The 16,314-nt window shown below is 44.0% G+C and overlaps 1 gene segment (V, D, J or C); it reads left to right on the top strand.

The window, feature by feature from the left end:
* Nucleotides 1-840: 840 nt before the first annotated feature.
* Nucleotides 841-15,917, top strand: LOC128931009 (immunoglobulin heavy variable 3-43D-like). The segment is given in 6 exon segments: nucleotides 841-969; nucleotides 1,072-1,379; nucleotides 4,688-4,733; nucleotides 11,207-11,285; nucleotides 15,601-15,609; nucleotides 15,701-15,917. Coding segments are annotated over 6 exon segments (705 nt in total).
* Nucleotides 15,918-16,314: the final 397 nt, after the last annotated feature.

Genomic DNA, 16,314 nt, shown 5'->3' with positions numbered 1-16,314 from the left:
GTAATTTGTGTATCCCTCTTCTCGCAGAGCTAACATTTATTTTGAATGCACTGCGTGTGTGTGTGTCACATGAGGACACCTAAGAGCTACCTTTTCAGCAAAAATCACGTTCACGATACAGTATTAAATACAGGAACATTGCTGTACATTAGATCTCCAGAGGTCATTCCACCTGCATAACAAAAATTCTGCGCCGTTTGTCCAACATCACCCTTTTCCCTCTCCTCACAGTGCTGGGACCCACTGTTCTACTCTGCTTTAAGTGCATGGACATTTTAGGTCCCACATGTAAATGAGATCGTGAAGCATTTGTCTTTCTGCATCTGACTTATTCCAGTTAGAATCATGTCCTCCCGGAGCATCTGTGTTGTTGCAAATTTCAGAGTTTCCATCTTTTCAAAGCCAAATAAAATTCAGCTGTATATTTATATTACAACCCATCTGTGCTTTTGCTGATGATTTTTCACCTGTAACGTGGAAATAACATTAATACCACATACCATGTTTTCTCTACATATGTAAAAATAAAAGATTATTGGTGCTAATCTTAAATATATGCAGTGTGTACAGATCTATTGTACCACAATACAACTGTTTTAAAATAGAAATTACAAAATTATAACTTTCATAGGTTTAAGGGTTTATCACAAAACAAACTTGCAATAAGAAACCACAATTTCCCAATGCTATCAATGTCACAAATCTCCCCCAGTACACTGTCCCGTGCTCTGAGCCCCACTCTCTCCTCAGTCCTCTCACCACAGATCTTGCTATATAGCAGGAGACATGCAAATAGAGCCGTCCCTCTGCTGATGAAAACCAGCCCAGCCCTGACCCTACAGCTCTGGGAGAGGAGCCCAGCCCTGGGATTTTCAGGTGTTTGCATTTGGTGATCACGACTGAACTCAGAGACTGAACTCACCATGGAGTTTGTGCTGAGCTGGGTTTTCCTTGTTGCTATTTTGAAAGGTAATTCATGGAGAAATAGAAAAATGAGTGTGAATGGACACTACTGAGATAAGCAGTAAATCTGTGTAACAGTTTCTGACAAGGGTGTCTTTTTGTTTGCAGGTGTCCAGGGTGAGGTGCAGCTGGTGGAGTCTGGGGGTGGCTTGGTTAAGCCAGGGGGATCCATGAGACTCTCCTGTGCAGCCTCTGGATTCACCTTCAGTAACTATGGCATGCACTGGGTCCGCCAGGCTCCAGGAAAGGGGCTGGAGTGGGTCTCAGCTATTGGTACTAGTGGTGACACATACTACACAGACTCCGTGAAGGGCCGATTCACCATCTCCAGAGACAACGCCAAGAACTCGCTGTATCTGCAGATGAACAGCCTGAGAGCCGAGGACACGGCCGTGTATTACTGTGCGAGAGACACAGTGAGGGGAAGTCAGTGTGAGCCCGGACACAAACCTCCTGCAGGAACGCTTGGGGGAAATGAGCTGCAGGGGGCACTCAGGAGCCACTGATCAGCGTCATCCCCAGAGGCAGGTGCAGATGAAGGCTGATTTCCCGTCAGGATTTGGGACTTCATCTCCTTCCGACTGTTTCTCTAGTGAAAGTTTCTAAGTTTAGAATTCCGTGTTTACTATTATGATCTCTTCATATTTTTGTTTAATTATACTGTAAGTACTGGGAGACATGTGCAGACCATGCAGGTTTGTTACTTAGGTATTCACATGCCACGGTGGCTGGCTGCATCTGTCACCCCGTCATTTACCTTAGGTATTTTTCTTAATGCTATCCCTCTCTACATAATTTAAAAAGATTATTTTAATATGAGGACTATTCTCACATGCACCAAATGCAGATGACGCTTACAGAGATGAAAAGTCCTCAACCGTGGTCACCAGCATCAGAGTCCCGAGGAAACTCAGCAACGCCTGGTGAGTCTTCTCCAATCAGACCCAGGGCAGAAACCTCAGGGAGATTCCCGGACTAGAACAGTCTTTAGGAAGTTAGATCACAGCCGACAGAGAGGCTGGGCCAGGGTCAGTGTCACCTAGAACCTCATAAGCTTCACGTCTGACTCTTCTCCTGACACTAAAGCCAATCAGCAGCAGCAGTGACCTGGTGCTTTTGATTTTAATTCATGTTCTTTCTCTGCAGTGTTTGTTCTCCCCTCTGTATTTGCTTTGCCTGCTTCCTGAAGAAGAAACAGAGGGTCTCTGTGGTCTTTACTCCAGGGCTCACGGCATTTTCTTGGATTGCAGGTGGGGCTCAGGCTGTGGCTCCTGAAGCCACATGGGAGGGGCTGATGGGACTTCCTTCTCTCCCCATTTGCTCAGGACCCTACACTGTGTGGTGTGTAGACTCATCTGGGAATGCCATTGGCCATTAATACTAAAGGGATAGACTTACTTGAACAAAATGCGGTGTGGATGTGGAATTAACCCTGCTCTATGCAAATTGCAGAGTCATCTGCTTCAGAAGTAGTGTTAGAAAGAGCTTATGAAATGTATCAGAATCAAAATGGAGCCACTTGTGTTAAAACTCTAACGAATGAAGCTGGGGAAGGCCAGGATGGAGGGTCTAACACATATTTCTGATAGCAAGAACTTTCATGAGTAGACTCTTCACAGCCACAGCCTTGCAGAGAGGCCACCACAGACTTCAAATAATTACTTCTCCAAGTGTATCTGCCCAGCAACTTCCTATTCAAACTCACACCAATGTCCATACTGTGACTGCTTCTTCCTGCCCAGGATAATTGCCTCAAAACAGCTGATGTAACTCTCCCCATTTTTCCTTAATTCTTTATTTGCCTTTACCAACCTGAATGCCCCACACTCACTTCAATTGCAATACACATCCTGGAGTAGATATTATTATGTTTCAGAGTCACCTTGTGTCAGTTATTCAGGGTTGACAAGTACTGATTGACACGCCACATTTCAGGGATACATAAAGGATGACAGTTTTTGGAGATGGCTAGGAACATCCAGTGTCCATACATCAGCATGGCAGCTGAATAGATATGCCTGACATTTGTCTATCCCATATGACAGAACCACAGAATGGAATAAACAGCTAAGACTAGACTGCAGAGTTGAAAAGAGACCTAGAGGGAAGAAGGGGAGAGGAGAGGTTCCTGTGGTTACTAGAAGCCCAGTAGGGCTGTGTGAAAGCACCCTGTCTCTGCAGCTTCATACTGAAAGGCTCACACAGACTCCGAATCACATGAGATTATCCCTGTTGAGGAAAGTTAAATAAAATAACCACATAAGGCCCCATGGCAATCACACATATCATCAATCCTTACTACAAAATAATTCCACAGTGCTTGCAAACCCTGAGCTCAATTTGCAGAGCTGGAAGGAATTCATGCAGCTGTATTGCACCAGGATAGAAGCAAACTCTGTACTCCATTCCCACCACCCATTCCTTTAGCCAAATTGCTGCAGCCTGATACCACCTTGAGACCAGAGACACTTCTGGAGGGTCCCCTTCTTCTAGGCCAGTATTCATTCCTGATTCCACACTGGGCCTCTGTTTCCATTCCATCAAACACATAGTCCCCTTCTTCTAGGCCAGTAGTCATTCCTGATTCCACACTGGGCCTCTGTTTCCATTCCATAAAACACATATTCCCCTTCTTCTAGGCCAGTAGTCATTCCTGTTTCCACACTGGGCCTCTGTGTCCATTCCATCAAACACGTAGAAGTCGTTGAATACCACAATATCGTCTGCACAAAGACTAGACCCAAGATCCCCTTTGACTCTGGTGTTTCCCAGCAGGAAGCCAAGCATTGAGGAGACCAAAAACAAGAAAATTATAGCTGTAATTTAAGGTCTCCAGTCAATGAAAACTCCCAGGATTCGAGGGCCTTACTGCTGAATTATCACAAACATTTAAAGAAGAAACAATACGTACACTCCTCAAAATATTCAAAAAGATAGATAGGGAGGGAATACTTTCAAATGTGCCATATGGGATCAGTATTACCCTGATATGAAAACCAGGCAAAGAAATAAAAAAACCTACAGGCCAATATCTTTGATGAATATAGATGCAAAAATCCACAATAAAATTTTAGCAAACCCAATTCAACACCACATTAATAGTCATTCATCATGACCAAGTGCAGGTTATCCCAGTGAAGCAAGACTGGACGAGCATATGCAAATAAATCAGTGTGACACATCACATCAACAGAAAGAAGGAGCAAAGACATAAGATCAGGCCTCACCTCGTTCTCCTCACTCAAATCTACCATCAGTGCCTTGTTCCTCCTGGCCAGTCCTGCTGTACGTGATCTGTGATTCCTCTCCCAGGTCCTGAAATGCGGGGCTTTTGGAGGGGACTCAAGATGGCGCTGTGAGAACAACCCAGGATTGGAGCCCGCGTTGAATTCGCAAACGGTGAGTCAGTGCTGCATTTCCAGACTGATCTTTGTTGCCCACAGAACGGGGAAACTCCCAAGTATAAAAAGACACGGGACGCCAGGCAGTAGGTCTGCCTGGCGAAGCCGGCAGCCGGGGCGGCGGCGGCCGGCCCTACCCAGCAATCCCCACAGGGCGCGCTTGTCCGGGTGCCTTGTTGAACTGGCAACCTGAGACTTGAGAGGGCTGGACTTGAGACTGAACGAGACTTGCACAGTAGCCCAGCCCAGGGGATTGCAGAGAAAGATCGCTTGGGATACCCAGTGGGACGAACAAAACCGCGATTTCAAACTATCCCGGGCAGACGGTCCGAGACGCTCTGTGGGGGAGGGGCGTACACCACTATGGAGGCAACCTGCCCCAACTGATATACACGCCCACTGCTGAGGCAGCCAGCCGTTGCCGAGGCAACCCGCCCCAACTGAGATACACGCCCACTGCTGACGCAGCCAGCCGTTGCCGAGGCAACCCGTCCCTACTGAGATACACGCCCACTGCTGACGCAGCCTGCCGTTGCTGAGGCAACACGCTACAACGAAGAGACTCCGCCGCAGGGCGTGGCGGAGACCACAGCAGAGCCGGCAGGAACAGCGCGAATCACACAACAGCAGGGCGGAGCCTCGGCAGCCAAACAGTGGCTAGTCTGCCTTTGAGCTGGGCAGGACACCTGATCGGACATCCAAAAATAAAGCCCAAACCCCTCAACACAGAGCATTTGAGAAAAAAAAAAAAGGTTGTTTAATGAGCTGTGTTGCAGCAGAATCAAACATAGCAGCCTAACAGCCCTGAATGAACAACAGAGTGCACAGCTCAGCAATTAAACCCCTATAAAGTACAAACTGTCTCCTCAAGCAGCTCCCTGACCCCTCTATATCCAAAAGACTGTCATTAGGCAGGCATCATCCTGGGACAAAGAGAGCAGAAAAAGAAACTGGTAGCATCCCTCGCTGTGCCACGGCTACTAGAGGTGCACCCCAGACAAGCAGGGTCTGGAGCGGACCTCAACAGTCGTACAGCGAAGGGGCTAGACTGGTAGAAGGAAAACCAAGCAACAGAAATACTTCATCATCAACATTCTGGGTGTCCACTCAGAGACCCAAACGAAAAGTCAGCAACTACGCAGACGACCAGCGGACAAATCCACAAAGATGGGAAGAAACCAGCGCAAAAAGGAGGAAAACACCCGAAACCAGAACACATCGCCTCCTAGAAAGGACCAAAACTCCTCACCAGCAAGGGAACAAAGCTGGACGGAGAATGACTGTGACGAAATGACGGAATTAGACTTCAGAAGATGGATAATGAGAAACTTTGGTGAGCTAAAAGATCATGTATTAAATCAATGCAAAGAAACTAAGAACCTTGAAAAAAGATTTGAAAAAAGATTCGAGGAAATGATAACAAGAATGGATACCTTAGAGAGGAATATGAATGAATTAAAGGAGCTGAAAAACACAATACGAGAACTTCGCGAAGCAAACACAAGTTTCAATAGCCGAATTGACCAAGCAGAAGAAAGAATATCTGAAGTCGAAGACCAACTCAATGAAATAAAACGAGAAACCAAGATCAGAGAAAAAAGCGCAAAAAGGAATGAACAAAGTCTCCAAGAAATGTGGGACTATGTGAAAAGACCTAACTTACGTTTGATAGGTGTACCAGAAGGGGACGAAGAGAATGAATCCCAGCTGAAAAATACTCTTCAGGACATCATCCAGGAAAATTTCCCCCACCTAGCAAGACAAGCCAACACTCAATTGCAGGTAATACAGAGAACACCACAAAAATATTCCGCAAGAAGAGCAACCCCAAGGCACATAATCGTCAGATTCAACAGGGTTGAAATAAAGGAGAGAATACTAAGGGCAGCCAGAGAGAAAGGTCGGGTCACCCACAAAGGGAAGCCCATCAGACTCACAGCAGATCTCTCGGCAGAAACACTACAAGCCAGAAGAGAGTGGGGGCCAATATTCAACATTCTTAAAGAAAAGAACTTTCAACCCAGAATTTCATATCCAGCCAAACTGAGCTTCAGAAGTGAAGGAAGAATAAAATCCTTTGCTATCAAGCAAGTACTCAGAGATTTTGTCACCACCAGGCCTGCTTTACAAGAGCTCCTAAAAGAGGCACTACACATAGAAAGGATCAATCAGTACCAGCCATTCCAAAATCACACTGAATGCTAAAGAGCTTCAACATAATGAAGAATCTACAACAACTAACAGGCAAAACAGCCACTTAGCATCAAAATGGCAGTATCAAATTCACACATAACAATATTAACCCTAAATGTAAATGGACTAAATGCACCAATCAAAAGACACAGACTGGCAAATTGGATAAAAATCCAAAACCCATCAGTGTGCTGTATCCAGGAAACCCATCTCACATGCAAGGATACACAAAGGCTCAAAGTAAAGGGATGGAGGAAGATTTACCAAGCTAATGGAAAGCAAAAAAAAGCAGGAGTTGCAATTCTCATCTCTGATAAAATAGACTTTAAAGCAACAAAGATCAAAAGAGACAAAGAAGGCCATTACATAATGGTAAAAGGATCGATACAACAAGAAGAGCTAACGATCCTAAACATATATGGACCCAACACAGGAGCACCCAGATACATAAGGCAAGTTCTTAATGACTTACAGAAGGACTTAGACTCCCACACAATAATAGTGGGAGACTTTAACACTCCACTGTCAATACTAGACAGATCAACCAGACAGAAAATCAACAAGGATACCCAGGGCTTGAACTCAGACCTGGAGCAAGCAAACCTGGTGGACATTTACAGAACTCTCCACTCCAAATCCACAGAATACACATTCTTCTCAGCACCACATCACACCTACTCTAAAATTGACCACATAATTGGAAGTAAAGCACTGCTCAACAAATGCAAAACAACTGAAATCATAACAAACAGCCCCTCAGACCATAGTGCAATCAAGTTAGAACTCAGAATACAGAAACCGACCCAGAACCGCACAGCTTCATGGAAACTGAACAACTGGCTCTTGAATGTTGACTGGGTAAACAACGAAATGAAGGCAGAAATAAAGAAGTTCTTCGAAACCAATGAGAAGGAAGACACAACGTGCCAGAACCTCTGGGACACATTTAAAGCAGTCTCTAGAGGAAAGTATATAGCAATAAGTGCCCATATGAGGAGAATGGAGAGATCCAAAATTGACACCCTATCGTCAAAATTGAAAGAGCTAGAGGAGCAAGATCAAAAAAACTCAAAACCCAGCAGAAGACAAGAAATTACTAAGATCAGAGCTGAGCTGAAGGAGATTGAGACACGAAAAACCCTTCAAAAAATCAATAAATCCAAGAGCTGGTTTTTTGAAAAGATCAACAAAATAGACAGACCACTAGCCAGATTTATTAAAAAGAAAAGAGAGAACAACCAAATAGATGCAATAAAAAATGATAAAGGGGAAATCACCACAGATTCCACAGAAATTCAAACCATCATCAGAGAATATTACAAACAACTCTATGCACATTAACTAGTAAACCTGGAAGAAATGGATAAATGCCTGGACTCCTGTGTCCTCCCAAGCCTAAACCAGGAGGAAGCTGAAACTATGAATAGACCAATAACAAGGTCTGAAGTTGAGGCAGCAATTAAGAGCCTACCTCACAAAAAAAGCCCAGGTCCAGATGGGTTCACAGCCGAATTCTACCAAACACACAAGGAGGAGCTGGTACCATTCCTTCTAAAACTATTTCAAACAATCCAAAAAGAGGGAATCCTTCCCAAATCATTTTATGAGACCAACATCATCCTGATACCAAAACCCGGCAGAGACCCAACGAGAAAAGAAAACTTCAGGCCAATATCCATGATGAACATAGATGCAAAAATCTTCAATAAAATATTGGCAAGCTGATTGCAACAGCAAATCAAAAAACTTATTCATCATGATCAAGTAGGATTCATCCCAGGGATGCAAGGCTGGTTCAACATACGCAAGTCTATCAACGTAATTCACCACATAAACAGAACCAAAAACAAAAACCACATGATTATCTCAATTGACTCAGAGAAGGCATTTGACAAAATTCAACAGCTCTTTATGCTAAAAACCCTCAATAAACTCGGTATCGATGGAACGTATCTCAAAGTAATAAAAGCTATTTATGACAAACCAACAGCCAATATCATACTGAATGGGCAAAAACTGGAAGCATTCCCTTTGAAATCTGGTACTAGACAAGGATGCCCTCTCTCACCACTCCTATTCAATATAGTACTGGAAGTTCTAGCCAGAGCAATCAGGCAAGAAAAAGAAATAAAGGGTATTCAAATAGGAAAGGTGGAAGCCAAATTGTCTCTATTTGCAGACGACATGATAGTATACCTAGAAGACCCCATCGCCTCAGCCCAAAAACTCCTGAAACTGATAAACAACTTCAGCAAAGTCTCAGGATATAAAATCAATGTGCAAAAATCACAAGCATTCGTCTACACCAATAGCAGACTTAAAGAAACCCAAATCAAGAGCGAACTGCCATTCGCAATTGCTACAAAAAGAATAAAATACCTTGGAATACAACTCACAAGGAACGTAAGGGACCTCTTCAAGGAGAACTACAAACCACTGCTCAACGAAATCAGAGAGGACACAAACAGATGGAGAAACATTCCATGTTCATGGTTAGGAAGAATTAATATCGTGAAAATGGCTATACTGCCCAAAGTAATTTACAGAATCAACGCTATCCCCATCAAGCTACCATTGACTTTCTTCACAGAACTGGAAAAAACCACCATGAACTTCATATGGAACCAATAGAGAGCCCGCATAGCCAAGTCAATTCTAAGCAAAAAGAACACAGCGGGGGGCATCACACTACCGGATTTCAAACTATACTACAAGGCTACAGTAATCAAAACAGCATGGTACTGGTACCAAAACAGAGATATAGACCAATGGAACAAAACAGAGGCACCGGAGGCAACACAACATACATACAACTATACAATCTTTGATAAACCTGACAAAAACAAGCAATGGGGCAAGGATTCCATGTTTAACAAATGGTGTTGGGAAAACTGGCTAGCCATGTGCAGAAAGCAGAAACTGGACCCCTTCCTGACACCTTACACTAAAATTAACTCCAGATGGATTAAAGACTTAAACATAAGACCTGGCACCATAAAAACCCTAGAAGGAAATCTAGGCAAAACCATCCAGGACATAGGAGTAGGCAAGGACTTCATGAACAAAACACCAAGAGCATTGGCAACAAAAGCCAAAATAGACAAATGGGACCTAATGAAACTCCACAGCTTCTGCACGGCAAAAGAAACAGTCACTAGAGTGAATCGGCAACCAACAGAATGGGAAAAAATTTTCGCAGTCTACCCATCTGACAAAGGGCTGATATCCAGAATTTACAAACAACTCAAGCAGATTTACAGGAAAAAAACAAACAAGCCCATTCAAAAGTGGGCAAAGGATATGAACAGATACTTTACGAAAGAAGACATATATGAGGCCAACAATCATATGAAAAAATGCTCATCATCACTGGTCATCAGAGAGATGCAAATCAAAACCACATTGAGATACCATCTCACGCCAGTTAGAATGGCGATCATTAAAAAATCTGGAGACAACAGATGCTGGAGAGGATGTGGAGAAAAAGGAACACTTTTACAGTGTTGGTGGGAGTGTAAATTAGTGCAACCATTGTGGAAGACAGTGTGGCGATTCCTCAAGGCCTTAGAAATAGAAATTCCATTTGACCCAGCAATCCCATTACTGGGTATATATCCAAAAGACTATAAATCGTTCTACTATAAGGACACATGTACACGAATGTTCATTGCAGCACTGTTTACAATAGCAAAGACCTGGAACCAACCCAAATGCCCATTGATGATAGACTGGATTGGAAAAATGTGGCACATATACACCATGGAATATTATGCAGCAATCAGAAATGATGAGTTCGTGTCGTTTGTAGGGACATGGATGAATCTGGAAAACATCATCCTCAGCAAACTGACACAAGAACAGAAAATGAAACACCGCATATTCTCACTCATAGGTGGGTGATGAAAAATGAGAACACATGGACACAGGGAGGGGAGTACTAAACACTGGGGTCTATTGGGCGGAAAAGGGGAGGGCCAGTGGGAGGGGGAGCTGGGGAGGGATAGCCTGGGGAGAAATGCCAAATGTGGGTGAAGGGGAGAAGAAAAGCAAAGCACACTGCCATGTGTGTACCTACGCAACTGTCTTGCATGCCCTGCTCATGTACCCCAAAACCTATAATCCAATAAAAAATTAAAAAAAAAAAACCAAAAAACAAAAAAAAAAAAACAAAAAACTCGGAGGAAGCTGTCTGGGAGAAAGGTTGTCAATGTGTGTATTCAACTTACAGAGTTACACTGCTGTGTGTATGCAGCAGTTTGCAGAGACTTTCTGTGTAGAATCTAAAAATTAAATTTCCTGCAAAATCCTGTGATATATGAAATAAACAGAAAAACACAGAAAAAAAAAAAAAAAAAGAAATGCTGGGCTTTTGTGCACCTGAAGCCTTTCTTCTCCTTGGACCTGGAGATCCTGCATCCTCAGAGAAGGATGATGCCTCATGGTCACTCCCATGGCCCATGCAAACAGTTCCTCCAATAAAGCTGTGTGTTTTCCTGTAAGGAAGTGAAAGGATGTGGAGAACTGGTGTGTGTGTGTGTGTGTGTGTGTGTGTGTGTGTGTGTGTCTGTGTGTCTGTGTGTTTACTGTGGTACAAAAAGAGTCCTGAGACCTGCTAAGATGTGGTGACCTAGGTTATGCTGTCACTCAAGGCTACCAAGGGGCCTCCATGAAGAGAAATCTAGAAAAGGATAAGAATATGAACAAAGAAGCAAACCTGAAGAGCCCCAGGTAGGGGATCAGCAGGGGTGACTCAACCGGGCAGAGAAACACCACGTACCACAGAGGGTGAGAACTCTGGACTCAGCAAAGAGGGGAACTCACTTAGCATTTCCCCCAACCACCCCTCAAGAACCGTCGTGTGCAAGGAAAGTTCACAATGGAGAATCTGGGACCCCAAAGTATGCAGTGGGACTTTAGACTATAGGTCCTGGAAACAAGGTGTTTCCTTGGTTCCTGTCACTTTTCTTACCTCTCTGTCCCACAAACCTGCTTGTTTCTGTCACCTGCCTTCTGGCCTGGGAGTGGAAATGGATGCCTTGACACTCAGCAGAGGGATGCTCTTTCAGAGGAGGAATGGGTTTGTCATCTGACACATGAGCATGGACACTCAACCCTGGGAAGAGGCTCTGAGACAGAGGGTCACCGTGGATCCTGCCCCTTATATGTGCGGGGTTCCTGGCAGACACGCACTTCTCAAACTGCTTACACCCACAACAATGCTCCCCAGTGATGGTGCTGATCCATCCCATCCACTCAAGCCCTTGTGCAGGGGCCTGTCACACCCAGTGCATACCATAGGTGGAAAAGGTGTATCCAGAAGCCTCGCAGGAGACCTTCACTGAGGCCCCAGGCTGCTGCACTCCAGCCCCAGACTAAACCAGCTGCACCTGGGAAAGGGCAGCTGTGGAGAGGAGACAAGTGTGGGTGAAGTATCACTTGACTGGCCTGGTTTCTTCCTCAACCCTGGGACTGGGGAGCCCCTAACCTGTAGCCGCTGCCACCAAGAAGAGGATCCTCCAGGTCCAGTCCATGGTAAGGAGCTGTGCTCCGGGGGCTTCTCCGAGGAGGGTTGTTTTTGTTGGGTGATGCTCTCAGGGCACAGACATCTCCATATTCACTTCAGTTATTTGGACCTTCATGAAGGATGATATTTAATAGACCAATTCCTAACCTAGTATGAGAAAGAACGAACAGATGACACATGGACGACACAATCGTAGAAGCCGAGGGTTCAAGCTGTAGTCGTGTTAGAAGCTAGGCGTCTCCCACACATCCCTGAACTCCGAGTTGACAGAGCTTCCCCCACTACGTAACAGGCTCCCCCAGGACACACCTCCCACTTTGAACCCACATTTGAACGTCTCAGCGGCAACTTGAACCATTTCTAGACCTTAATATGTGAATCCATTACTTTGGAAATGGGTGTGTTTTTTACAAAATGGCACTTATTTATAAGAAAGAATCTCTTCCTGACCTCTCACTACTTGCTACTAAGATATATGGCAATGTTTGAAATCCCCATTGTCATAGTGGCTCTCATAAAAACATCCAGTTTGATAAATTATCACAATTGGATATTTATTCATACATCAGCAGTCCTTGTGAAATATTTATTTTAGATTTTTTAATGTAGTCCCAGGCCCTGAGAGGACCCCCCTCCGCAGCCTCCTGTGCACCTGCTCTGGGGAGGGAGCCTGTGCTGGGTGTGTCCTGAGCGCCCCCTGCAGCCCAGTCCCGACCCTGCAGGGATGTTTCTGTCTGAGCTGACAGTATATTCCTACAGTGACTCTAGCCCAGTATAATGTGGCTGTGCCCTGGCTCAGAATTCCCCTTTAGTGACACCATATGCTTCTCACACAAGATTTTTCTCACTGCCCCCATTCTAGAGCAAAGAGATTCAGTTGGGTAGGAATCCTGATAAGAAAAACAACCAGCCAAATTATGTTTAAAGGAGTTTAATTGAGCAATTGATAATTCATGAACTGGACAGCCCCCAGAATCACAGCTGATTCAGAAAGACTTAACTGCAGCCATGTGGTGGAAGAAGATTTATAGATATTTTTAAACGATGCACTAAAATCAGAAGTGAGGTACAGAAACAGCTGGATTGGCTACAGGGTGGTATTTGTCTTATTTAAACACAGTTCACACACTCAAGAGTGTACATGTGGATGAGGGACGGCTGCTGGAATCGGCCAAGACTCAGCCATTGTTACAGGCGCGTACTCCTAAGTTAGGTTTTCAATGTTTTTGCCCCATTCAGGTAGGGATTCAGTTTGTCCAGAAGGACTCAAACATAGAAGCATGAAGTTCTTCTCAGGCCGTATTTAATTCACGTTATCATGCACTTCAATATGTGGTTACTGAGAATTTCACACGACAGCACGTTCACCTCTTTGGAATTTAAGCCTCCATTGCACGTTTTCAGTTTTCTCTTGTAGCAGGTGATATTTCATACGCCTCAGTTTAGCTGACACATCGCCTTTGTTTCTCTCTACAAGGACTCGTTTTCACAAGATTTCCATGTTCATGAAAGGAAAATAAAGATTTGGGACCCCAAGATCACTAAGCCGAAGGGAAAAATCAAGCAGAAAGCTGTTTGAGGCAAATCCACCTCCCGTGCTTTCCCTAAAATTACAGCTACTAAGATCTTTAAAACCTGCAGGCCTCCTTCAAATTTGACCACAAGGAAAACCCTTATGAACCAAGGACAGTCACCTCTTTTTCACATAAGTCAAATGCATATCTCACTGCTACCTTTGCTCTACTGTCTCGCTCAGCCAAGCTAAGGCCTACGTGACTATTCCTGTAAATTGTGCATTCAGTTAAAGTCTAATCAGAAACTCAAAAGAATGTAACCGTTTGCCTCCTACCTACCTATGACCTGGAAACTCTCTCCCCACTTCAAGTTGTCCTGCTTCTAAACCAAACCAATGTACATCTTACATACATGGATTAATGTCTCATGTATCCCTAAATTGTATAAACCAAGCTGGGCTGGCCACCTTGGGCCACTTCATCAGGGCTCCCTGAGGCTGTCACTGGCATGTCCTTCATCCTGGAAAAATGAACGTCCTAAATCTATTCAGATTAGTCTCAGATACTCTTTCATTTACAGATGTGTTTTCTAGCTCATAGCTTCAAATATCTAAAATAATAAAGAAAATTTGCCAAATAGCACATTCTCTTGTTTATCTGTTATTGTTGTTGTTAAAAAAGCATATTTCTATAATTCACATATAGTTTATCATCTATATACATTACCAAGCTGAGTAGATTTATTAGTAAGACCCAAAGTAATAAAAAATTCAAATATCAATTAGCAGCTTAATAGAAAAATCAAATTACACTACATTTGTGTGCTGAAATGCTACCCATTAAAGACACAACGAAAAGTTTTAGTTCTCAGTATTTCTGTTGAGAAAAATATGTCAAGTAGATAATACTATATAGTATATTATTTCATTCTCATACATTTTAGAAAATAACTACTCTAAAGAAATATAAAAACATCAGTAATTTGACAAAGAAATGGGAGAAGAGATGGAGAAAAAACTATATATATAAAATAGAACAAGAGGAATGCGGAGGGGAATCAATTCAACACCTTCTTGAAAACAGGGTTTTTTCAAAGTTTACGACTGTACTAGTTAAAAAAGTGAATTTTATTATCTGTCAAAACTCATGAAATTTATTACAAGTAAACACCTGAAATTTTATACAAAAAAAAAAGGATGATAGGGTGGAATGCGTAAATATGTTAAATGTCACAGATACCTAAAAATTGATCTGTCTGAAGCGTAGTTGTCTCCATATTTTGAGAGAAACGCAGCAAAATCACACAGGTTCTCATGGCAGGAAGTGGATTCTCCAAACCACACTAGGCCCGATTTGCTCAGTCCTAGAGTTGACTAAGAGCAATCGAGGCCAGCTGTGAGGAGCATAGTCCCGGATACTGGGACTCACTCATGGCAGACATAAGCCCTTAGACACATACACAGCCCCTCCATGTGTGGGTTCACTTTTACATCTGTAAATGAAGAAAACACTGACTCCTAAATAACACCATTTGTACACATAAGTAAACATAATTAAAAATGTGATAATTGTTAAATGTTTATCAGAACAATTTCACTATAAGACAGCACATTTCCCCAAATACAATCATTGTCATCTAAATCCCCCAGGACAGTGTCACCTGATCTGGGCCCTGCCCTCTCCTCAGGCGTCCAGCCCCAGAGCTTGCTATATAGTAGCAGACATGCAAATAGGTCCCTCCCTCTCCTGATGAAAACCAGCCAGGCCCTGACCCTGCAGCTCTGGGAGAGGAGCCCCAGCCTTGGGATTCCCAGGTGTTTCTATTCAGTGATCAGCACTGAGCACAGAGGACTCACCATGGAGTTTGGGCTGAGCTGGGTATTCTTGTTGCTATTTTAAAAGGTAATTCATGGAGAAATAGAGATACTGAGTGTGTGTGGACATAAGTGAGAGAAACAGTGGATATGTGTGGCAGTTTCTGATCAGGGTGTCTCTGTGTTTGCAGGTGTCCAGTGTGAGGTGCAGCTGGTGGAGTCTGGGGGAGGCTTGGTTCAGCCAGGGGGGTCCCTGAGACTCTCCTGTGCGGCCTCTGGATTCACCTTCAGTAGCTACTGGATGTACTGGATCCGCCAGGCTCCAGGGAAGGGGCTGGAGTGGGTCTCAGCCATTAGATATGATGGGGGTAGCATATACTACGCAGACTCCGTGAAGGGCCGATTCACCATCTCCAGAGACAACGCCAAGAACTCGCTGTATCTGCAGATGAACAGCCTGAGAGCCGAGAACACATCTGTCTATTACTGTGCGAAAGACGCACAGTGAGGGGAGGTCAGTGTGAGCCCAGACACAAACCTCCTGCAGGAGCGCTGGCGGGAAATGAGCTGGAGGGGGCGCTCAGGAGCCACTGATCACAGTCAACCCCAGAGGCAGGTGCAGATGGAGGCTGATTTCCCGTCAGGATGTGGGACTTTGCCTTTTTACAGTTTCTTCAGTGAACTTCTCTAAGTTCAGAATTCTGTGCTTACCAGTGTCATCTCTGCATATTTTTAAAATTAGTTTAATATGAGAAACTGTTCTCAGATGCACACAATGCAGATTGACGCCTTCAGAGATGGAAAGTCCTCCACCAGAGTCAGCACGATCAGAGTCCTGAGGTAGCTCAGGGCTTCCTGGGGAGTCTTCTCCAATCAGAGTCAGGACAGAAACTTCAGAAAGATTC

Source organism: Callithrix jacchus, chromosome 8 (assembly GCF_049354715.1).
Source record: "Callithrix jacchus isolate 240 chromosome 8, calJac240_pri, whole genome shotgun sequence".
NCBI classification, from domain to species: domain Eukaryota; kingdom Metazoa; phylum Chordata; class Mammalia; order Primates; family Cebidae; genus Callithrix; species Callithrix jacchus.
The sequence above is the reverse complement of the archived record's forward strand: the minus strand, read 5'-3'. Positions and strand labels throughout refer to the sequence as shown.